The 26,196-nt window shown below is 36.9% G+C and overlaps 1 protein-coding gene across 9 annotated transcripts in view; it reads right to left on the reverse strand.

Annotated features, from left to right (window-relative positions):
* Positions 1 to 438: 438 nt before the first annotated feature.
* Positions 439 to 26,196, reverse strand: part of RNF38 (ring finger protein 38) — a 121,626-nt gene continuing 95,868 nt past the window's right edge. For all 9 annotated transcript variants that reach the window (XM_024762987.1, XM_024762986.1, XM_024762984.1 and 6 more), the window contains 8 exons: positions 16,098 to 16,265; positions 14,715 to 14,885; positions 12,542 to 12,703; positions 12,047 to 12,153; positions 10,595 to 10,679; positions 6,944 to 7,065; positions 5,288 to 5,387; positions 439 to 3,865 (listed from right to left, as the gene is read on the reverse strand). In XM_024762987.1, coding sequence (XP_024618755.1) covers positions 3,803 to 3,865; positions 5,288 to 5,387; positions 6,944 to 7,065; positions 10,595 to 10,679; positions 12,047 to 12,153; positions 12,542 to 12,703; positions 14,715 to 14,885; positions 16,098 to 16,265 — 978 coding nt within the window. In that variant the 3' untranslated portion in view covers positions 439 to 3,802. The remainder of the gene's footprint in view (positions 3,866 to 5,287; positions 5,388 to 6,943; positions 7,066 to 10,594; positions 10,680 to 12,046; positions 12,154 to 12,541; positions 12,704 to 14,714; positions 14,886 to 16,097; positions 16,266 to 26,196) is intronic.

Below are 26,196 nucleotides of genomic sequence, written 5' to 3' on the forward strand. Positions count from 1 at the left end.
ACAAAGTGAATCAGCTATACATATACATATATCCCTATATCTCCTCCCTCTTGCATCTCCCCCAATTATCTTTTGTACTCTTATTTCCTACATCTTATAGTTGACATACACAGAAAGAAATCTAGCTGCCCACTTATGTAACCTTTATGTTCAATAAGCTTATACACCATGTGTATGCCTACACTTAAGCTATCGTCTTGGCCTTTGTAAAGATATAAATATGTACCATATGAGTTACAATGCAAGTTGCTTTTATGTTTCTAAGTTGTTTATACACAAACACAGAAACAAAAATCCGAATTACTGCCTAAAAGTTAAATCTGGCTGCTAGTAGCTCAAGAGCTCTATCTTCCTGTGAGAATCCCTCTCTACACCCCTCCCTCCAAACATACACAACCCCTACCCTTCCCTAACACAGTGACACCAAACACAACCGAATGTTTTAAGTGTACATCATACATTTATTACCAACAACCCTCTCAACTCCAAAATTGGGCACAGGGATTAAAAATAAAAATTCATTGCACTACTTAGTAAAGCATTACTAGTAACTTTCATAAAAAATGTACAAACTTTGTTAAAAATTTATCAAGCCTTCAAATGATTTGGTTACAGATATTTATAATACGTACATTTAAAACTATGTTAACTGATACAATGGAGTATGATTTGAGGAAATGACTCAGCAAATGATTCCAAAGATACACCCCTGTAAGCTTTCATAATCTGAAAGAAACAGCAAAATGAGGTAACCAAATGTACCAACAGGGGGAAAATAGCTTTCTAACAGGCCTAAAGATATCTGTGAAAAATATTCTCATAAGTGAGTTGGTAGATCTCTTTCAAAATGTTATAAGAGGCCCAAATATAAGAATCTTAACAAATCACATTTCAGAGAGTGTATAAAATCTAAATATGCTTTCACGTTTTCCAGATTTTGCTCAAAAAAATTCAGGACAGAAAATCCTAATGAGATCTTGATACCTGAAGGACTTGTTTTTTGTTTTGTTCTGTTTGGGGAAGAGGGGGCGCTAAAAACAAACAAACAAAGATGGTATTTCATGCATAGAAAAACAAAAAACACAGCAGAGTTAAGGTGGTAAAGCCAAAATTGTTTTAGGAGGAAAGAGGAAGAAGGCAACAAACCAACATCTGCCTGCTATCTGGTGCATCACCCAAGGTGTCAACAGCTGGGTATGAATCAACTGTTCTTTCTCTTCTGCTAGCCACAAAGTTGCTCACTGTGGCTAGTCTAGTCTAAGCTGGTTCAGAACACGTGCACGTATGCTCCTAATATGCACTAACCACTTAATAAGCAAGTCTGCACACATCCTTAAGAGCCCCATGCAAAGAAGACATTCCCAAAGACAGATCAGTCACGAGAGTGCAACAATTCATTCAGGATTTTACCAAAATAGACCCTGCTGCCTCCTAAATTGCCAACAACCTCTCAAAATTTTAATGGAAAAGGGGTATTAAGAATTTGTCAGAGGGAGGGAGGAAAGAGCTACTTTTCCTAGTCATTAGTACAATGTGCCTTGTTAATTAGGTATCTATATAAATTAGAAAAAGTGCTTTACTTGCATGCTTCAATAAAATGAATACTGAGTGTAGTAGTGTTATGTTAGATCTGTACAGATATAAATTTTTTGCAGCTATATAAAAGTCTATGTATAAGATGGGCTTTTGCCATTTTAAACATGATTTCTTAATTAAAAAAAATAAAGATTAAACTATACGTGATTTGTAATGTAGCTGATTATTACGCCAATAATTTTGGTCTTTAACACACTTGATTCATCAGGAACAGGTGGAGGACATTCTAATGATTTAAAAGTAACGTGCATTTTACCACTGTTTAGATGTATTTCTGATGCACTGACAAATACAGGGGCAAACAGAAGGTACACAAAATCCTACTTGTATGACTAGATAGAGGCAACAGTGTCTGGAAAAGGGCAAAATTGTGCTTCTGTGTGAATTGACTTTACTGAACTCTAAGCTGTGATGAGCTTATAGAGTCTTCAAGGGAAGGCAAGTAGCACGGCAGTAACAAGTAGTTAACACTGAGTAGAAAACGGACACAGAGCCAACTGAAAGCTGAGTGAGGCTGGCAGCAAGTCATTACAGTCCCGACTGGAGTTATGCAGCTTGTGCTACTGCAAACAGAGCAAGGACATCAACTGCAGGAAGAGGCAATGTTGAGCACACTAGAAGAATGAGAGAGGAATCCAAACATTGCTGGAAAAATGATTTTAAACAATCTGAATTATGCTCAATGAACCTGTTAAAAAAACCCACACAGCTATGTATTATTTTCAGATCAACTAAATGAAGGTCAATTCCTGTTTTACAGCATTATTTTTTATACAAAAATCAAATCTTCATTTATACTGCAAGTATTCTGGACACCTGTTAAATTAATCTTTTTCTCATTCAAACAAAAATTAAAAAGAAAAGCAATAAAACATCAAAGCACATCAGGTCTAACGAACTTGAGCTGTCACAGCACTTGATCTATCCTGGAAATGAGGATTTCGATGAGAAGCACATTTACTGAGGGGAAAAGAACTAGACAACTTTCAGAACTGGAGCTTGGCAGGACAGAAATATAGTTTTCTGAAAACAATTTAGTTGCCTATGGGAGCTTGAACAAAGAACATATCAGAAGTCAAGCTGAGTTAACAGATTTTGTTCTGGTGGAAGTAGAGGAGGTGAGACTTCATGGGACCAGTGGTATTCTTAGAAATATATTACTCAAATATCTTCAGAATAGACTACAAATCTAAACATTAAAAAAAAAAAAATCACAAGTACTTCCGGTAAGAAGCTTACTGGAAAGGTAAAGGAAAACAAGAGAGTATCAACACTCAAATCATTGACTGAAATGCTAATATTGCTAATTGATGATGTATGATATTGCACCTTCTTTTTGGAAACAGCAAGTTGGAGATTTAAAAATTTCTTTTTCACAACAGAATGAAACTATCAGGTTCATGGAGTGAGAATCTGTTACACTTTTTTCCTTAAGTGACCCACTTGGGATCACCAACGAAGAGAAGGTGACAGCTGCCTGAAGCAAAGGAAGAAGGCTTTTCTCATTCCATTCACTGGGAGGGAAGGGGATGGAGTATTCAATGCTTATAATTGATGCACCCTTATCAATCAGTGTGCAACAGCAAACACAAGGGAAAAACCAGTGTACAGTACTAGTGCTGTTTAAATAACACACCAGATTATACATTGCAGCATAATTAAAACTACACACACATTCTTGGTACATGCTGGTATACAGGATCTCATACGCACTTGAGCTACCATGCCCTCACACAAGTAGTTTCACACATTCTCTCTCACACACACACAGATACATTTATCACCAACAGTCATACGCTGCATTCATTTCCACTCACAGTTTCTGAAGGCTCTATATAAGGTAGATTGCTATATCATCTGGAGCTACCACTTTTTATAAAAGCACATGCTAAAAGATCACGTCCACTGTAATCTTGCAGCAACACTCGGAATGATCACACGAAAACCAGGGAATGTTAGTGCACACACAAAATTAAGCTAAAGAAAAAGTCTTTGGAGTTCCAATCACACGGTTAGTATAACAATCCCATAATTGTGAAGACTAATTGTAAGCTTTTATAGTTGATTAAGTCACACAGTGCAAAGAAAGGTCCATTGACCCTTTTGGTAAAGGGAGGGCTGGAAGCCACACAGATTAAGTTCAATGGATAGTCCATATATACATGTGATGAGGAACACCCAAGTTAAATTTGTGCTCTTAAGTTGGTCATTCTGAATCCCGATGCACTTCTGAAGCATCAGCTCGGCAGATTGGGCAAGTACGATTTGCCTGAAACACAGAAGAGAAAACTTGTTTGAATTTTGACTTATACGGTGAAACATATTAAAAGCAATAGAACTATTTTTACTTTCCACATAGTTTTTACATTCTTTGTTTCTTTAAGAAGGTACAAGGCAATCATTTAATCTTTTAAAATATACTCCACAAACCTCAAAAACAATAGCCTATGGATAATTTTTTAATAGGTCTGTTTCAACATACAGACAAAACTACCCATCACCAGTTTAGACAAATTTAATAACCGGCTTAAAACTCCATCTCAACAAATGGCACTACCATTGGCTGTGCTGCTAAAATCAGAAACATTAAGCAACACCTGCTCTCTTACGTTCTACGAAGTATTTTTCATCAAATACTCTCATTTTTACGTTATGACAGCTCTCAAATCAAGTACTCTTCTTTTCATCCAACTTCTACTGTTTCTTCTCCATCTGGCCCAGAACATCCTTATTTCAACTCTCTGTCTCTCAGAAATTATCTCTATTCCATTCTCCAAACTGTGGCCGTGATCTTTCTAAAACATATCTTCTCACATGTTTTCAGGATCAAGTCCAAACTCCCGCACACTTCACAGTGACTTTGCAATAAGCTGGCTCCTGGTTTTACCTCTGAACCCCTCTCTTCTCTTGCCTCTCTCCCTCACACTCTAGCCATCAGCCACATGGAACCTGTGATTTTCTGGTCATTCTCTGTTCTCACATGTCAGGGCTATGCATATATAATAACCTCATTTTTCTAAAAAGTCTAGACTCTTTGCCTTCAAGATTCAGTTTGGACTAAACTGGGTACCCTTAATCTGTGCTCACACAGAGGACTGATTCTATTTTATTTTAACTCATCTGTCTTCCTCACCAACCGTGAAGTTATCTACGCCAGTATTATCATCTCCTACTCAGAATAATCTAAAACAAACCATTAAGTTTACTAAATGATTTTACTTCATCACATTTTTATCCTACTATTATAAAAAATAGAAAATAAGAAGTCCCTGAAATAATTTCACCCTGGCATACTATTAGAATTTGTGTCTTTGGACTCCCCCCGACCCATATACACAAAGGAGAAAATGGTCAGAATTATGTAAAAGCACTAGAGGTTTATTTCTCATGTAAATCTCTGACAAAGAACCTCCAGTGAGGTCCCCTCTAAACTCTTAGAAGGAAGTTAGGACATACTGATTATCAAGGACAGAAAACCCATTTTCAGATTTTGCTCAATCACTCCCACGCTGATGATTGTAGTTCATTTCTACTGGTCTTTTCTCTTAATTTGCAGAAATCATACTGAAAGCTGTGTTTCAGTTTTGTCTCCTTAATCACCCTCCACCAAACCATGGACTTACTCTACATGAAACTATGATGCATAAGAAAGAAAATGCGATGTCATTCTCTTCAGATGCCATCATTTTACCTTAAGCCATTTGTCGACACACTTGGCATGGAACTCGTGGTTACAGGGTAAAACTCTAAGTAGCTGCCTTGACTCAAAATCACACATGCATACTACACACCTAAAATAAAGCAAAAAGATTGTTTAACCATAAAACCAAGTGGGGTTTCTATTTTGTTACAACTATCGAAGCCTACAAAACCAGTTACCATCTCACTTATCAAAATATTTAAATTTTAAAACAAAATAATCTATCAATACCTCGAAAAAAGCATGATATTAAGAAATTTAGTAGGAGTGCTTTGCTTTACTGAGTGAGATCATCAAGAAAATTTCTGGCTTAACATCCAAGACAACCTTAATACTGAAGATACTATTATATTCAACAAATGGGGTTGGAACAGCTGGATACCCATATGCAAAAGAATGAAGTTGGACCCCTACCTCACACAATATATGAAAATTAACTAAAAAACGAAAAGCCTAAATGTAAAAGCTAAAAACAATTAAACTTTTAGAAGGAAACACAGGAGTAAATCTTCATGACCTTGGAACAGGCAATGGTTTCTTAGAGATGGTATCAAAAGCACAAGAAACAACAAACAGAAAACACAGATAAACTGAACTTCATCCATTAAAAAAAGAAGTGCTTCTAAAGATGCCAATCTATAAAGTGAAAAGACAACTAACTCACAGAATGGAAGATATTTTTGAAAATCATAAATCTTATAAGGACTTATATGTATAATATGCAAATAACTTCTATAACTCAATAAAGACAACCCAATTAAAAAATGGACAAAGAATGTGAATACACATTTCTCTAAAGATATATAAATGGCCAATAAGTATAGTAAAAGAGCTCAACATCACTAGCTATCTGGGAAATGGATATCAAAACCTCAGTGAGATACCACTTCACTCCCACTAGGATGGCTAGAATCAAAAGACAGACAATAACAAGCGCTGGTGAGGATGCGGAGAAACTGAAAACTTCTATACACTGCTGGTGGGAATGTAAAATGGTATAGCCAATTAGGAATGAAGTGATACAGTAGGGGGCTGAGCCAGGGTTTAGAGGGTTGGGGAGAAATGGGGAGTGGTTACTAATAGATGAGGTTTCTATTGCGGGTGATGAAAATGGTGTAAACTTGATTGTGATGATGCAAATCAAATTCAGAGTTGCAAAATTCTATGAATATACTAAAACCCGCTGGATTATACACTTTAAATGTGAATTGTATCTAGCAGAGTTGCTATTAAAAAAGATACTATAATAAGGAGAATCTTCAGGTAAAACCCTCAAATTTTACAGGTATGAAACTTTTCAATCTAATATAATTCTAGTGTTTGAATTGAAAACCATAAGATTTCTAGGCCACCTAAAAATCCAGAACAGCCCTGTCCAACAGAACTTTCTCAGGTGATAGAAATGTTCTACATCTACATCTTCTGATATAGCATCACTAGCTAGTGCAACTAAAAATTTTAACTTTTATTTTATTTAATTTAAATAGCCCCATGTGACTAGCAACTATCTTACTGGACAGCATAGGCCTAGAGTATGAAATAGTCACTACTTATCTTTATCAAGTTATCTTTGACTTCCAAGCTTTTATTTCACAAAAGGTGGAAAACGAAATTTAACACAGAATGAGGTCAGGAAAATATACTTACAAAGTCTGTTCTGACTGGTGGTTGTTAGGATTGAACCGGTAAGAAGGAAGTTGTTCAATGTCTGCTTTAGTCAGTCCTCGAGGCTTGGCCTCTCCCAGTCGCTCTGCTAGGTTTAACAGGGCCTACAGAGGGAAAGAGAGACAGAGCCGCATTTTTCTTTAAATTTTATATTCCAATATATATATATTTTAAACTACCTTTATTATGGAAAAATTTTAAATACATATAGAAGTAGAGAAATAGTATAAAGAAATTACTTCCATATGCTCATTACCCAGGCTCAACAATTCACAGCTACTTCATTTCATCTTTTACTGTCCACTCCTAAACCCCAGATTATTTTGAAAGAAAACTAAAACAGGATTTCATTGGTGAAATAGTTCTGTTTGTTATCTTTAAGACAGTCTGTCAACCTCAGCATTTTGGACATTTGGGGCTGGATAAAATTTTCTGGGAGGTTTTTCTGTGCACTGTAGGATGTTTAGCAGTAACCCTGGCCTCTACAAAAATATCTCCAGATGTTGCTAAATAGTCTCTAAGGGATAAAACTGTCCCCAGGTTGAGAACCACCACCAATCTAAAAACTAAAACACTTTTTAAAAGAATATAACCACACTAACATCATCACACCCCCAAAATTAGTAATTCCTTAATGTCAAATACCTCTGATTGTTTCAATTATTTTCAAAACACTTTTTGAAATAGTTTGTTCAAATTAGGATCCAAATAAATCCATGTTACCACTGCTTGACATCTCAAGTATTTTTTTTTACTCTTTTATTTGTTAAAGAAACCAGGTCAATGGCCTGTAGAAATTCGCAGTCTGAATTTTGCTGACTGAACCTCCCCACCCCTGACTCGTGTGGTTTAATAACGTTCCTTCCTTGTCCCCTGTACTTACTATAAATTGGAAGATTTTACTATTTCCATCGTAAGGCTCAGCATGTCTAGTTGTTATGTTAGCTAGCACTGATGGAACACTGCCTACATCCATTAATTCATTAAAAATGGCAAAACGGTAGTATTTTATCACTCTTTCTTCATTAGATGAAATACTTCTACACTGATCAGCTGCCTCATATTAAACTATACTCAGTAGTTTAATTTACATAAAATAGGCAGGATAAGACCAATGAGTTTTTCTTTTATTTTTTGAAGTATCACTTATGAATTCATGGATTTTAACACAGTTGATATGTTTCAACACATTGCAGCTATTATGCTTGATTTTACACTAGTACCTCCTTTCTCCCAGTTTTCAATGGCTCTAATTGCTCATTTGCTTTATCCTACAATCAGGCAGCCATGTGCATGCTGCTTCCCCTCTTTTTTATTTTTTTAAGGCTGCCACAGGGTTAAGAGGATAGGTAACAAAGAAATAATGATGGACAATGAGAGGAATAAATTTAATTTCCCATAATATCAATAATCAGTGCTGTGATAACTGTGTTTTAACATGCTGCTGCTGCAACACTGCTTTTGGTGCAGCTTTATTTGGAGAATTGTGTCTTCTAAATAAATTGCTCCCCCTTCCCCATGCATGCCCCTAAGTCCTTCTAAATGCTAGTAGATGGTAATTTGTTAAACTTAATTGATGCTGATTACAATTAGCTATAAAGTTTATGATAGAGGTGATATATCTTTTACACCTATATTTTATATTCTATAGGACACTAGGTCAAGTAATATAATTTACGACCATTATTTTAAATCCTTATCGGATGGAGAATGTAATGATAATTGAGCCCTCAACAAACCTACATGATCTGAAAGCAAGACAACTGAAGGCAGGACATGATTAGTATGTATTGTTTTATAAGACCTATGAGAGCAAAAAGGGAGAGACTCACATAGACCTGGGAATGGGCTAGAAATGCCTTTCACAGAGGTAGCAGGTTTTTAACTGGTTCTTGAAAGATGGCCATGTGCAGGAAGGGGGAAAAGTTCTTAAGCAGAAGAATCAAGGGGAATAAAGGCACTGAAGCAAGGATGTATAGGGCAGACTCAAAAAATGGTGAGTACTCTGGACTAGGGTGTGTTGTAGGCATGTATACTATGAGACAAAACCAGAAAAGCAAACAAGACTATTGACTGGATTGAAGTATGACTTTGCAGAAGATTAAACATAGTCAACCCAAAATACAGTTTAAAAAGGGACTCCTGGGACTTCCCTGGCAGTCCAGTGGTTAAGACTCCACACTTCCACTGCAGGGGTGCAGGTTTGATCCCTGGTCAGGGAACTAAGATCCTGCTGCCACATGGCGGGGCCAAAAGATAAAAATTAAAATAAAAAAAAAAACAAACAAGAAAGGGACTCCAATGCCAAACACAAAATATTTTTCTTATACTAGGGTGGTATGTATCACTGTTTTTTTCACTGATATGTATATGATTTAACAAAGAGCTGTCCTTTTCAGCAACATGACTTGACTTAATTTTAATACAGAATGCCTAAAGGATAACCAACTCCTTTTCTTACTACTCTGTACAAAACTAGCATAAACAGTGTAGAAACAGGAAATTATTATAGCCCCTTTCTCAAGAAATCTGAGAATGCAATCCAAAGGACACTGCATTGTGACTGTATATGCAGAAAGTAACATAATGGCATTTAAAAAATTACAAAAGGACATAGATAGCATTTGGCCTGATCTCTTCCACATGCAAAAAAAAAAAAAAAAAAAAAAAAAAAGGTGCTGTAAGACTGTGTTTGCGTATGTGTGTCTTTCCTCCCTATTCCCAGGTTCAATTCACCTAAAAAAATGAACAAAAAAACCCTGTTCCAGTATTCATACTGCATAAATAGAGACTCATAAATAGAGTGAGGCTGGGGTAAGGCAGTACAAAAACAGTCACATAGTCACTCACATTCAACATTTCCAAATCCAAATGTGCCTTCCAACCCTTAAACTGTCTGTCCTATTCCTAACCTCAAATAATATGACAATGTCAACACTATTTGCCCCATCATCTTTGAGTTTGCCTTCTGCACAAGCTATTGTAGTCCTTTTGCAAAGCATCTTCTCTTGCAACCTTCCCACTCATAACCCTGACACTACCACAAACCATTCAATGATCAAATCCTGCTGATTCCAGTGTTAAAATGTCTTTCAAGATGTACTCTTTTCTATTTGCAGTTCCCATAGTTCAGAACTGGCATGGTTTCAGAACATCCACTCATAATTCACCATTTTCTTTTACATTCTTTCACAGGAACTGTATGTAATTCTAATAGAGCACCAAAGTCTATCTTGTTATCATAACTGTGTGGTACATGCTGAAATATCTTTAAGGATGAACAGTATTTTTGATACATTTGTATCTTTTTTTTTGTGATACGTAGGCCTCTCACTCCTGCAGCCTCTTCCGCCGCGGAGCACAGGCTCCGGACGTGCAGGCCCAGCGGCCATGGCTCACAGGCCCAGCCGCTCCACGGCACACGGGACCCTCCCGGACCGGGGCACGAACCCGTGTCCCTCGCATCGGCAGGCGGACCCCCAACCAACTGTGCCACCAGGGAAGCCCACATCTGTATCTTGAAATATACAATGGATTTACCTAATAAATGTTTAATTAGATCAATGAGTTGAATAGCACAATATTTTTATGCGTACAAAATTCCCCAAATTAATTCACATTTCACCTACTAACCTCGTAATTTTCTACTTCTCCATCTTCCACATCCAATTCAAAACTGAAAGTTGGGCCCACTGCAGGTGGCACTGGAAGCATTGATCTGCAATGAAAATAAGCAACACAAGCATTGATAATGCATTAATACATCATTTCAATGAACAGGATGAGAAGAACAAGGCCAGTGCTAAATGGATAAAGAATGGTCAGTGTTGATCAGTGACAACCTTTTAAAGAAACTGACTTCACTAGTAATAAACAATTAAAAACTGACATTAAAAAAATACCATTCACAACAGCATAAAAAAACATGAAACATTATGGATGAATTTAACTAAACATGTGCAAGACCTGTATAATATAAACTGTAAAAATACTGCTAGGATAAATTTTAAAAGATGAATAGAGAAATATACCATATAAGTAGGCCAGAAGACTCAATACTGTTAAAGATGTCAATTCTCTTCCAAAACTCACCACAGATTTCATGTAATCCCTACCACAATGCCAACTTTTTAAAAGTAGAAACTGATCGCTGATTTTAAAATTTATATGCACATGCAAAAGACTTTAAATAAAATCAGTTTAAGAATGAAGTTGGGAGATTTATACCATCTGATTTTAAGACTTACAATAAAGCTACAATTATCAAAATAGTATGATATAGGCACATGGCCCTCTGGTATAAAGACAACATTCCCCAGCCTTCCAAGAAGGTAGTTACAGACATGAGACTAAATTCTGGCCAATGGGGCATAGGCAGGAGTCATACATGCAATTTCTAGGAAGTTTCCTTGAGAGGAGGCAGGTAGGCAGAGAGATCCATCTTCATTTTTGCTAGCTGGAATGTGGATGCCATGGCTAGAGCCTGAGGAGTTATCTTATATCATGCAGAGGAAGCCATAAAATTCTGAAGATAGTAGAACCATTCCTCAGGGTTATGGAGCTAACGAACCATGTTTGAACTGCCTATTTCTAGACTTTATTACATGAGAAAGAAATGTCATATTTAAGCTATGGGTGTTTCTGTTACAACCTTAATCCTAGAAGAGTATTTCTAAGGCACAAAAATACAACTTCTTTCTCCCTCTTCCTCTGAGAGAAGTAGCAGCATCAAATGCTCGATAACCAAAAGAAGGTGGCAAGTGATGCCAGCTGTAAAAGAGGCAAAAAATGTAAACTTCTCTATCTTTTGATTTGTTAAACCTATCTTCTGGCTCACAAATTTCTCCCCCACGCCCCCCAACTTCTACCTTGTCCTTGCTCTTTCTTTCACCCTTAAATGGTCCCCCCTGACCCCAACCTCTTAACAATTGAAAGAGGGGGGGACCTCTTAATATTGCTAAATAAAAACAAATATCTAACACACTCTAAATTAAATATATACCACACAGAAATGTTCATAAAGGAAAGAGAATCTCAAGGATGTCAAAATTCAGAACTCATTAAAATAAAAAAGACAGAACTTACAACACATATGGCAGTAAGCTGGGATGATATGGGGGAGGTGGTATTGGCTGCTGGGATCGATATCTACTACGTCCTGTGAGCCTCCGAGGCATAAATGGAGGATAAGACTGTAGAGAAAAAAATGGTAAAACAATTTTAAATCATTCTACTTCCACAACTTTTTAAGCTGTCGAATAAAGTCTTTTCTTTTTTAAAAACCTAGGAAGTTTACTGTTCAAGTGGTATTTAATATTTCTTAAATGTTAACACAGATGCGACAGCTTGTTTAAAACGTACACTTAGGTGTACTTCTAAATATAATTTTCCAACTGACTGCAAGAATACATTTAAAATTCTAAACATGTAGAGTTATACTGAAACACAGAACTCGAGGGGCTTCCCTGGTTGTCCAGTGGTCAAGACTCCACGCTCCCAATGCAGGGGGCCCGGGTTCCATCCCTTGTCATCAAAACAAGTAATCAAGTAATAAATTAATAACAATGAATGAAAACTTACTACTCCAAAGGAAACCTCCTGATGCAAAGGATCATGTGTTAAGAACTGCAAAGGAGCTGATGGAGGCAATGTTGGGGGATGGGCTGATGGCGGGTAAGTAAAACCTCCTACAGGAAGATGTTCTCCTAAGAGTTCCACTTCGTTTTCTATCCTTTGCAGAGGCTGAGGGGTGGGAAAAAGAAAACTAATATACTTCCAATATTTAGACAGATTGTGCCTTATAGTAACAAAAATCAAAAACCCCAAAATACATCTTTAAGGTCATGCATTTCTTGATGTTTTACATCAATCTAAATTCATACATGTGGACATACACTATAGTAAAATCTTACTGCCTTTAACTGAATTTCAGTAAGAAAATCTCTCAAACATGTTATTAAATATTTCTTTCACTATTTGAACGTTCTTTAAAAATTATAGAAGGAAAGACAAAAAGTCATGTAGTAATCCAATTATATGAAAGTTAATATTACTTTAGTCATGGCACACTGACCTACATCAGATTTTCAGAAACAACCTTTAACAGATGAAATCAAACACAGTACATATTGTAAATGAGAACTAAATAAGGCTAAATGGAATAGAACACAGCAGGCTGTATACTATAGTAGAAAGTTTACAGGCTTTGGCATTAGACAAACTCTTGGTACTGCAACTAATGAGCCATGTGGCTTATATATAAATTACTTATAATCTGAACCTCAATACTATCATCTATAGAACTGATATGTTCACAGCCTACTTAAAAAGTGTGTTGTGAACACTGAAACAATGCTCAAAAAGCACACAGTGCTATGCAAAGCACATCTGCTATAGATTTGCTTATTCTGGATATCTCATATATATGGAATCATATACTATGTGGCCCTTGTATCTGGCTCCTTTCACTTAGCAGAATATTTTCAAGGTTTATCCATCTTGTGTTTGTGTAGTTTGTGTATCAGTACTTCATTCCTTTTTATAGTTGAATAATAATCAACTGTAGATATGCCATGCTTTATCCATTCATCAGTTAATGGACTTTTGGACTGTTTCCACTTTTTGGCTATTAGGACATTTTGGGGATAATATTTTCATTTTGATTCTCTTGGGAACATACATTCTTAAATGTTAGTCTAACTTCTTTCCACAGTTAGAAAATGGCAACACAGTATTCAAATACAAGTAACTGCTACCACTTTACTTTGGAAGCTTATGTACGCTTGATTGAGGAAGTTTATGTATGCTTGTATGATGACTAAATTTAGTTTTAACCTTGAATTCCCAGGTATGGGAAAAGCTTCCTAAGGAACATCCTGGCATGAATCCTGTCCTGATTCTAATAAAAGATTTTTTGGTAGGAGTAACTTTAACTTTTCAGATTAGCCAGGTAACCTCACCTCTCACCTCTGCCTGAGACCGAGCATGGGGCATAAATCCTAAGTAAAGGATGGTCAGGCTCTGCTAGAGTAACCGTCAAGCTCCTTTCACAGGGCCAACCATTTCCACTCCGGTTCCACTCTAACCATTTCTATATGTTCTTTCCCCTATTCTCCCTTAATGCCTGATGGTTCAGATGGTTCAACTTGGCCTGTCCAAAAAACAATGGGGTCTTCTTCCTGTGTCTTTCCTTCCACTGATACAGTGCTTACCTCTTCCAGCCCCATGAAATAATATGCCTCTCAGCTATATTCCATCCCCAGGACAGAGTTAACTATATTAATAGACTATCTCATATACTTTTCATCAAAACACAGTAGAAAACCAGCCTTTGGAAAAAACAGTTGAGGTTCAAAGGATTTACTTGCCTAAATGAATATAAATATTATTCTAACAAGTATAAATAATTCTATAATATTTTCATTTTCCATTTTAGAAACACATGAAAGGAAAAACCAGACTGTATTTTTTTTAGATTTACTTCCCAAAGGACTTCAGATACGAAAGAACAAATTTGATTAGATAAGTGACATATCAAATAACTAGAAAAACTTAAGAAGCCAAGATAATTCTAGATAAATTATATCTATATATATTTGTATCAGTGGGGATTCCTTAATTCTTTTAAGAACCAGAGAAGTGCCTAAGTTATAATTTCTAAATGGTAACAACTTACATCTACTGAATTAATCTGTCTTTTAGGTCTAAACATTCTGTGAAAGTTAAAGATATAAGTAAGATTAGAGATACCTACCGATCGTGACTGCTGTGTTTGAAAAGGGACAAACTGGCCTGGAGGTGGCAAATGAGGAGGGTGATGGGGAGAAAGGTGAGGAGGATGTAAAAGAAATGGATCGCTAGAAATAAGGGGTGGAAACGCAGCGTATGGTACTGGTAAGTGCTGAACTGAACATGCTTGAAGCATCTGTAAGAGAAACCATTATTTTTTGTTAAAAGTATTAGAATATATAATTAATTTTAAAAAACCTATACAGTGAGATTGAAATGTTACTGCCGTATCCCTCCCAAAAATCATACCAAAATGTTTTAATAACCTATATTAACAATGAAATACTAGTGTATTTTGCATCTGTTAGTAAAATAATGGTAACTAGTAATTATTCTGGATCTTATATAGTTCTTATAAACCAGTCAAAACACGTACCTTTTACTTAAGCTTTTGTAACACCTATGAAATGGAGGGAAAGTGCTGCATAGGAGAGGAATCTCTTTCCACTTGGTTTAAAATATAGCAGATATTACTACTTTCCAAGAAGCTCTCCTTTTCAATCTTGTAGATTTTATTTCTAAGAGCCCAACTCACAACTAAATGCTTTATGGTCTCTCAATATTTTGGTCTGCTAATTTAGAACACTGGTTCTATAATCTATTACTGAGAAACCAAGCATGGGTAAATTAATCTGTTAAATTGGTGTTGGTATTTGTATGTATGTGTTTGTTTTAATCTCAAATTCAAACACGGATATTAGGATTATATTAAGATTTAGCAAAGTGATTTACTTTGAAGACATTATTGACCTTCGACAAGTCATTTAAATCCTCTGGTTTTCAGCAACCTCATTTTTGAAATAAGGAGGCTAGACTGGGGGCTGGTAAAGGATAAAGCATAGCTTGTAAGAGGCAGAAAGAAGTGAGCGTGAACCCCTGTTTTCTCAAGCTAATTTTTCTCTATGATATTAAGCAAGTCATTTTCAGTTTCATCAGGCTTCCTATAGTGAGGAATAAGTAAGACCAAGTATTCAAAGTGCCTGTTAAAACCCAGTAGGTGCTGAGACTATTAATGTTGATCACTAAAGTCTCTGAGACTTTATTACTAACCAGTCCAATATCCTATGTTAAAACCCAAAGCCCAGTCTTTATCAAGGTTTAATTATAAAGTGCTGATATGTGAGGAACATGCTTTGACCTTCAAAGGCTATTAAAATATGTGTAATTTAATGTAAAAACGTATCAAGTTTTAAAGCTAATTTTATTAAACTGTTACTGTACAGGTGCTATTGAAATTTCTGTTGCAATAAAATTGCCTTTTTTACTCGAAACTGAAAAGGTACAAGTCTCTCAGGTTTTGCTTATATAACACATTTAGCCACTCTAAAGAAGGACTGCACAGACTTACTGGAGGAGGCACACTACAGACAGGGAGGTGCTGTCCACTGAAAACCACAGAGCATCCTGGGACCTGTTGTGTACTGCAAGCAGGGATGTGCTGGCCTGTGCAGAGGGGAATCCCATGTGGTGCCACTGTTGTTACTGTGTAAGAAACAGGAACGGTGCCCTGATGGAGCTATTAGGAAAGAAAAACAGAACATTAGAACTTTTAACTGTTTGGATAAAACATCAACTATTAAAAATTAAGATCTGGGCATTTACTGATTCTCCTCTTCGCTGCACATATTTTCACAATGTACTAGTTTCAACCAAAATATTCTTATCAAAAGAAAAGAAAGGTGACTTGAATTTCAAGAGTACTATATTACCCAGTGACCTGGGTCTAAAGTCTTCCCTCAAAAAGACTTAAAAAGTCCAGGAGAATAATGAATTGCTATATTAACTCTTCTAGCCTGCTCTTAAGAGCAGAAAATTTTTCTAAAGAGGACATTTGGAAAAATTAAACATATCTTCTAATGACCTGGTGACATTCAACAGAAAAAAAAAACTTTGTTTAACTGCAACTAGTGAAACAACGTAAAGTACTGATAGCATTTTTAAAAAGTTAAATAATTTCCTTCTCTCCTGGCCAGTTTTATTCCCACCCTACCTATCTGGAAGAAATCAATATTAATAATGTGTTCTCCCACATCATTCTCCATGAGTATATAAACATATGCTAGTATGATTATCCATGAACTATTGTCATGTTTGGCTTTGTTCTTAACAGAAATGAGATATTACCCTGCAACTTACTTTTTTCAATTAATATTGTAGATATCTCTTCAAGGAAATTAAAAGCAATTCATTCTTTTTGACACTAACAAGATATTTCAAGTACACTCATCACTTTAACACAGTCCTATCATTTATATACTAGTGGACATTCAAGTTGTATTCACTCTTTCTACCAATTCAAATACAACCATAAAAAATGTCACTGAACTTATATCCTTACATATTAGTTTCATTTATTTCATAGGGGTGACTGGGTAAAGGGGTGAATGTATTTTAAACTTTAGCAAAAGTCTGGACGGATTAAGTCACAATCCCAACAGTAACAATAGGACTCCTAGCACCTCCATTCCAGGTAGATGTATTCGCATTACAAGCATGCTCACCTACTAGAATAAAGAAAAAAAAACAATATCACAACCGGCTTGCTTTAAATTTGCATTTCTCTGATTAGAAAGGTTCAACATCTTTTAATATGTTTATTAACCATTACATATTTATGTAAATAATCTATATCCTTTGCTCACTGCCCACTTTCTACAAGGTTGTCCATTAACATTATAGTTTGGCTTTCTAATTAGAGATACGTGTAACAAAAATATTTTCCCAGTCCATGTTTTATCTTCTGTTAAACTCTTTATTTAATGGTAAATAAACCCTCTCTTTTCCTCTAAACTGAAATACATCTTTTTTCATCAATAACTTCCCAAACATACCTGGATCTATTTCCTGCCAAATTTGTGCTGTGTCACTTCTAGTATCTTACTAGAAAAGTTAGTAGCTAGTAAGACAAATTCTTCTCATTACCATACTTTCTTTTCATTTTATTTTTGGGCCATTTTCACACATTTATTCTTATGTAAATAACCTTAAGTAATTTTATCCAGTTTCAAAACCCACTGGAATCCTAATTTATATTAATTGTATTAAATGTTATTTTACAAAGGACATAATTTTATATTACAGCTTTTCATTGGAATACATGTCATTACATGTTCACTACTACAGTACTGTACCTTCAAGAAATTAGTTTTCTTCATAAAGATTATATTATTCTTATTAAATTTCCTCAAAATTCTTTTGTAAGTTTGTAGACTTTGTTATATTGCTGATAGATTATTTTTCTCTATTTCCATGTCAAACTGCCTTTTTTCTTCTTTCTTTTTCTTTTTTGGCCATACCACATGGCATGTGGGATCTTAGTCCCCCAACCAGGGATCAAACACTTGCCCCTTGCAGTGGAAGCTCAGAGTCTTAACCACTGGATCGCCAGGGAAGTCCCCACGTCAAATTGGTTAAGTGCTAGTAATGAGAAAAGTTACTAATTTTATGTTTCTCGAATCTAACAATGTTATCCAATTTTTTAATTCTAGTACTTTTAAAAATTACAATCTCCTTTTCTATGTATACAACTATATTTGCTAAGACTCAACACAATTATTTACTCTTGTCTTTCTGCGTTACTAATGAAGAACCTTCAAAAATGATGCTCACAGGCACCTATCTTAGATCTGATTTTAATGGATATGTATACAAAATCTTTAATGTTCTGGATTCTAATCCTTTCTCAGAAATAGTATTGTGAATATTTTCTTCCAGACAGTGGCTTGCTTTTTCACTTTTAAAATACTGGCTTTTGGATGAGCAGAAACTTTTTATTTTAATGAAATCCAGTATGTTGGTGTTTTACCAAGCAGCTAGTACTTTATATATCCTGTTTAAGAAATCTTTGCCTACCTTATGAAGACATCTCTTTTATTTTATTTTCTTTATCTTTCACATTTAAATCTAGAAACCAACTTTATTTTTGTGTACTATATGAAGTAGGAGCCAAGGTTCAAATTTATCCACATAGATATCCAGTTGTTTTCACACCATTACTGAAAAAGACCTTCCTTTTTCTCCTGGAATTCCTTTGGCATTTTTGCCAAAAATTAAGTGACCAAAATATATGTCTAAGTCTATTTCTCACAATGAACACAAGTTCTTTAATTTATCAACAGTTCTCTGTATAGTTAGTGCTTTTCCTATGTCTTGAAGAAAGCCTTCCCTACTTAAGGTCATGAAGCCATTCCCATTTTACTTTCTTAAAAGCTTATATTGCCATTAACATTTACATCTTTAATCTACCTGGAACTGACATTTGTAGATGGTATGAGATAAAGGATCCAGTTTCATGTTTTCATTTGGATATCTAATTGTCTCAGCATCATTTATTAAAAATTCTGTCTTCTCCCAACTCATCTGCAGTTATATATCACATATAAAGTATTCTTAAATCTGTTAGTATATCTCTGAGCTTATATTCTATTTCACTAGCATATTTAATTATTCTGGCAAAAATACCTTCATATAGCTTTATAATTAGTCCTAATAACTGGAAGAGCTACTCTACCCACCTTGTTCTACTTCAGAATTATACACCAGAGGTTCTCTTAATTGTAGTGTGCATTAGAATCACCTGGGTTAAAACAGATTGCTGGATCCCTTACCTAGTAAGTCTACTGTATAGTCTGAGAATCTGCATTTTTAACAAATGTCTAGGTGACGCTGCTGCTGCTGCTCAGCTGATCCAAGACATACTTTGAGGACCAAGGGGCCTTAGAGATTCTAGACCAGAGCGTTAGTTGGCCAACTATTTCATAAAGGGACAGAAAAGTAAATACTTTAAGCTTGTGGGCCATCCTGGTCCCTGCACAAAGCAGCCACAAATGACAGATAAATAAATAGGCATAGTTGTATTCCAATAAAACTCTACAAAAACAGCCAGCAATACTCTGCTTTTCCCTGCTCTGGATAATCCCAGGTCCTTTAAAATGTCATAGAAATTGCAGAATCCGCTTCTCAAGTAACATCAAAAAACTTACTGGAAATTTACTTGGGAGTACACTAATTCTACTCACCCTGTATGTCCGTTTTGAAAGCAGTTTTTACAAATTTGGATCTTTCAAGCCAAATCTTTTAGTATTTAGACAGTTTTACAATCTTCTACAGAGAGGGCTTGAACATCTTTTAAAGATTCTTAACTTCCTTTGTATTATTTTGATTTTTCAATTTTACTTTCTTATTTGCGTATTTATTACGGGGAATTTCAAACATGTTCAATACCAGTATACTGAACCCCCATATCTAGCACATGCCTCCAAAACCACAAAACCATATATCCAATCCACTCCCATCAACTTCTCCCTTTCCTGTACTTTGCTGAAGCAAATCCCAGGAACCTCTCACTTCATAAATATTTCAGTACTTATTTCTAAAAGACAACACTCACTCAAGCACTCAAAGTTTTACCATTAATTATGCTGTTTGAAATAGTTATGTGGAACAAACGTAGAAGAAGGCTGTGTGGGAATACGCGGAGCTAGCATCTCCCCACAACTAGGGCACCTGCTAGCTGCTGGTGGGGGACTCTGATGGCAAGGAGATGGGAGGAACCCCAAAGTGAACTAGTAGGATGTAGGGGGACTGAGTGGGGAGGAGAAGTGCAGGCCAGACAGGATCAGTGCCCCTGAGGCCAGGGAGATCAGGAGAGGCAGGTGGGAGGGGCCCACCCAGACCAGAGGAGCAGGAGAGGTGGGAGGGAGTTTGCCCCACCCACTTGAGCCCAGGAAGCCTTCTGGGCTCCCAGGTGAGGTCCCCTGCCCTCTGAGACCAGGGGTGGGGGGCATACCTGGGTTCTTTCTGTTCCTTGAGCCTAAGCCCCACCCCCCACAGTCTTTTCCAGCCCTGTGGGTCCTGAGCATTGGCCCCACCCACCACCCAAACCTCACCCTTGCTTAGGCCCTGCCCTCCACAGCCAAGGCCCCCCCCCCCCCTTTTTTTCCTTTCCCCCCCTCCTTTTTTTTTTTTGCGGTACGCAGGCCTCTCACTGCTGTGGCCTCTCCCGCTGCGGAGCACAGGCTCCGGACGCGCAGGCTCAGCGGCCATGGCTCACGGGCCCAGCCGCTCCGCGGCATGGGGGATCTTCCCGGACCGGGGCATGAACCCGTGTCCCCTGCATCGGCAGGCGGACTCTCAACCACTGTGCCACCAGGGAAGCCCTCCCCCCCTCCTTTTTACTACTGTGGTACTGATGTACCTTCCAGTTGTTGTTCCACCTATATTTTTATTTTTATATTCTTCCTAACATCTGTTAGTTTCCTAGTCTAATTTTATTTTTTACTTTGTTATTGTTGTGGTTCCCACCGCCCCAACCGTGCCCCAGGCAGCTTGTGGGATCTTGGTTCACAAGCCTGGGGTCGGGCTGAAGCTCCTGTGGTGGGAGCCCTGAGGCCGAACCACTGGACTAACAGAGAACCTCAGACCCTAGGGAATATTCACCAGAGTGAGTGAGGTCCCCATCTCAGCACCAAGATCCAGCTCTACCCAACAGCCTACAAACCCCAGTGTTCGAAGCCTCAGGCCAAACAACCATTAAGACAGGATCACAATCGCACTCACTAAAAAAAAAAAAAAAAGAAAGAGAGAGAGAGAGAGGATGCAAAAAAATATGTCACAGATGAAGGAGCAAGGTAAAAACCTGTAAGACCAAATAAATGAAGAGGAAAAAGCCAATCTACCTGAAAAAGAATTCAGAGTAATGACAGTAAAGAAGATCCAGAATGCAGGCACGATTGAGAAAATACAAGAAATATTTAACAAAGATCTAGAAGAACTAAAGAACACACAAACAGAGATGAACAACACAATAAATGAAATGAAAAATAAACTAGAAGGAATCAATAACAGAATAACTGAGGCAGAAGAATGAATAAGTGAGCTGGAAGACAAAATGGTGGAAATAACTGCTGAGAAGCAGAATAAATAAGAATGAAAAGAATTGAAGACAATCTCACAGACCTCTGGGACAATACTAAATGCACCAACATTCGAATTATAGGGGTCCCAGAAGAAGAAGAGAAAAAGAAAGGGTCTGAGAAAATATTTGAAGAGATTATAGTGGAAAACTTCCCTAACATGGGAAAGGAAATAATCACCCAAGTCCAGGAAGCACAGAGAGTCCCATACAGGATAAACCCTAGGAAAAACACACCAAGACACATATTAACCTAACTAACAAAAATTAAATTCAAAGAAAAAATATTAAAAGCAGCAAGGGAAAAACAAAAAATAACATACAAAGGAATCCCTATAAGGTTATCAGCTGATTTTTCAGCGGAAATTCTGAAGGCCAGAAGGGAGTGGCAGAATATACTTAAAGCAATGAAAGAGAAAAACCTACAACCAAGGCAAGGATCTCATTCAGATTCTACAGAGAAGTCAAAAGCTTTTCAGACAAACAAAAGCTAAGAGAATTCAGCACCATCAAAGCAGCTTTACAACAAATGCTAAAGAAATTTCTCTAAGTGGGAAACACAAGAGAAGAAAAGGACACACAAAAACAAACCCAAAACAATTAAGAGAATGGTAATAGGAACATACATATCAACAATAAACCTGAATGTAAACAGATTAGATGCCCCAACCAAAAGACACAGACTGGCTGAATGGATACAAAAACAAGACCCATATATATGCTGTCTACAAGAGACCCACTTCAGACCTAGGGACAAATACAGACTGAAAGTGAAGGGATGGAAAAAGATATCCCATGCAAATGGAAATCAAAAGGAAGCTGAAGTAGCAATACTTGTATCAGATAAAATAGACTTTAAAATAAAGACTGTTACAGGGCTAAGGAGGGACACTACATAATGATCAAAGGATCAATCTAAGAATAAGATATAACAATTATAAACGTTTATACACCCAACATAGGAGCACTTCAATACATAAGGCAAATGCTAACAACCACGAAAGGAGAGATAGACAGTAACACAATCATAGTAGGGGACTTTAACACCCCACTTACACCAATGGACAGATCATCCAAACAAAATAAAGAAGGAAACACAAGCTTTAAATGACACAATAGATCAGATAGATCTAATGGATATTTATAGAACACTACACCCACAAGTGGCAGAATACACTTTCTTCTCAAGTGGACATGGAACATCCTCCAGGACAGATCACATCTTGGGTCACAAATCAAGCCTCGGAAAATTTAGGAAAATTGAAATCATAGCAAGCATCTTTTCTGACAACAACGCTATGAGATTGGTAATCAATTACAGGGAAAAACCTGTAAAAACACAAATACATGGAGGCTAAACACTGCGCTAGTTGATAACCAAGAGATCACTGAAGAAATCAAAGAAGAAATTAAAAAATACATAGAAACAAATGACAACAAAAACACGACGACCCTAACCCTATGGGACGCAGCAAAAGTAGTTCTAAGAGGGAAGTTTATAGCAATTCAATCTCGCCTCAAGAAACAAGAAAAATCTCAAATAAACAATCTAACCCTATACTTAAAACAACTAGAGAAAAAAGAACAAAGAAAACCCAAAGTCAGTAGAAGGAAAGAAATCATAAAGATCAGAGCAGAAATAAATGAAATATAAACAAAGAAAACAACAGCAAAGATCAATAAAACTAAAACCTGGCTCTTTGAGAAGATAAACATAATCAATAAACCCTTAGCCAGACTCATCAAGGAAAAAGGGAGAGGACACAAATCAATAAAATTAGAAATGAAAAAAGAGAAATCACAACTGACACTGCAGAAATACAAAGTTTTATAAAAGACTACTACAAACAACTATATGCCAATAAAATGGACAACCATGAAGAAATGGGCAAATTCTTGGAAAGGTACAATTTTACAAGACTGAACCAGGAAGAATTAGAAAATATAAACAGACCTAACATAAGTAATTAAATTGAACATAATTAAAACTCTTCCAACAAACAAAAGTCCAGGACTAGATGGCTTCACAGGCGAATTCTATCAAACATGTAAAGGAGAGCTAATACCGATCCTTCTCAAACTCTTCCAAAAAACTGCACAAACTACGAATGGCATCCTTCACAGAATTAGAACAAAATACTTTACAATTTGTATGGAAACGCAAAAGACCGCGAATAGCCAAAGTAATCTTGAGAAAGAAAAACGGAGTTGGAGCAATCAGGCTCCCTGACTTCAAACTATACCACAAAGCTACAGTATTCAAGACAGTATGGTACTGGCATAAAAACAGAAATACAGATCAATGATACAAGATAGAATGCCCAGAGATAAACCCATGCACATATGGGCACCTAATTTACAACAAAGGAGGCAAGAACATACAATGGAGAAAAGACAGCCTCTTCAATAAGTGGTGCTGGGAAAACTGGGCAGCTACATGTACAAGAATGAAATTAGAACACTCCCTAACACCATACACAAAAATAAACTCAAAGTGGATTAAAGACCTAAATGTAAGACCAGACACTATAAAACTCTTAGAGGAAAACATAGGAAAAACACTCTTTGACATAAACCACAGCAAGATCTTTTCTGACCCACCTCCTAAAGTAACAGAAATAAAAACAAAAATAAACAAATTGGACTTAATTAAACTTAAAAGCTTTTGCACAGCAAAGGAAACCATAAACAAGACAAAAAGACAACCCTCAGAATGGTAGAAAATATTTGCAAATGAAACAACCAAGGATTAACTTCCAAAATATACAAACAGCTCATGGAGCTCAATATCAAAAAAACAAACATTCCAGTTAAAAAATGAGTGGAAGACCTAAACAGATATTTCACCAAGGAAGACATACACATGGCCAAGAAGTACATGAAAAGATGCTCAACATCACTAATTAATATTAGAGAAATGCAAATCAAAACTATAATGAGGTATCACCTCATGACGCTCAGAACGGCCATCATCAAAAAAATCTACAAACAGTAAATGCCAGAGAGGGTGTGGTGAAAAGGGAACCTTCTTGCACTGTTGGTAGGAATGTAAACTGATACAGCCACTATGGAGAACAGTATGGAGGTTCCTTAGAAAACTAAAAATAGGGGCTTCCCTGGTGGCGCAGTGGTTGAGAGTCCGCCTGCTGATGCAGGGGACGCGGGTTTGTGCCCCGGTCCAGGAAGATCCCACATGCCGTGGAGCGGCTAGGCCTGTAAGCCATGGCCACTGAGCCTGCACGTCTGGAGCCTGTGCTCTGCAACGGGAGAGGCCACAACGGTGAGAGGCCTGCGTGCCGCAAAAACAAAAACAAACAAACAAAAAAAAACTAAAAATAGAACTACCATATGACCCAGCAATCCCACTACTGGGCATATACCCTGAGAAAATCATAATTCAGAAAGAGACATGTACCACAATGTTCACTGCAGCACTATTTACAATAGTCAGGACATGGAAGCAACCTAAATGTCCACTGACAGATGAATGGATAATGAAGATGTGGCACATATATACAATGGAATATTACTCAGCCATTAAAAGAAACGAAACTGAGTTATTTGTAGTGAGGTGGATGGACCTAGAGTCTGTCATACAGAGTGAAGTAAGTCAGAAAGAGAAAAACAAATACTGTATGCTAACGCATATATATGGAATCTTAAAAAAAAAAAAAGGTACCAATGAACGTAGTTGCAGGGCAGGAATAAAGAGGTAGACACAGAAAATGGACTTGAGGACATGGGGTTGGAAGGTGAAGCTGGGGCAAAGTGGGAGTAGCATCGACATATATACACTACTGAATGTATAATAGTTGGCTGGTGAGAAGCAGCAGCATAGCACAGGGAGACTGGCTCAGTGCTTTGAGATGACATAGAAGGGTGGGATAGGGAGGATGGGAGGAAGGCTAAAGAGGGAGGGGACAGGGGGACATGTGTATGCATATGGCTGATACGCTTTGTTGTGCAACAGAAACTAACACAGTATTGTGAAGTAATTATACTCCAATAAAGATCAAGAAAAAAAGAAAGAAATAGATTATGTGAACTCACTGTAGATCTATTTCTGTTGGTTTTCATTTGTAGTCCTTTTTTCCTCACATACTTGGTTAACTTTGTTTACTGCTTACTGTCCTTGAACTTTTTGAAAACTAGCCTGAAGATTTCTTCCTCCAAAGAGAATCTGCATGTTTTCTAGGCCCCTGCCATCCCAAGTACTTTCACTAATTTCAGTCTGATACGAATTTGGCCGCAAATTACATTTGTTTCTGATCACTCTTATTCTAAGGATACAGCCCTTTAAGGTGCCTATTTTACCTAAGAAGGGTCATCTATGTTGGAAGGGACTCCTTAAACAGTGGTCTCTGATTCCTGTTCTCTTGTGCCTCATGATGGGACTTAAAATTGAAGTTCAAGTTTGCATAAATGAACAACATGCCTTCAGGATAGAACTATCATCCCTACTATCCCTTAAATTTTGACCTGGCAATTCCTCTGATCTTTAAGCTCTTCTGATGCTTTTAGGATATTAATAATT

This window comes from Neophocaena asiaeorientalis, unplaced genomic scaffold (genome assembly GCF_003031525.2).
Source record: "Neophocaena asiaeorientalis asiaeorientalis breed wild unplaced genomic scaffold, Neophocaena_asiaeorientalis_V1.1 scaffold449, whole genome shotgun sequence".
Taxonomy (NCBI): Eukaryota; Metazoa; Chordata; class Mammalia; order Artiodactyla; family Phocoenidae; genus Neophocaena; species Neophocaena asiaeorientalis.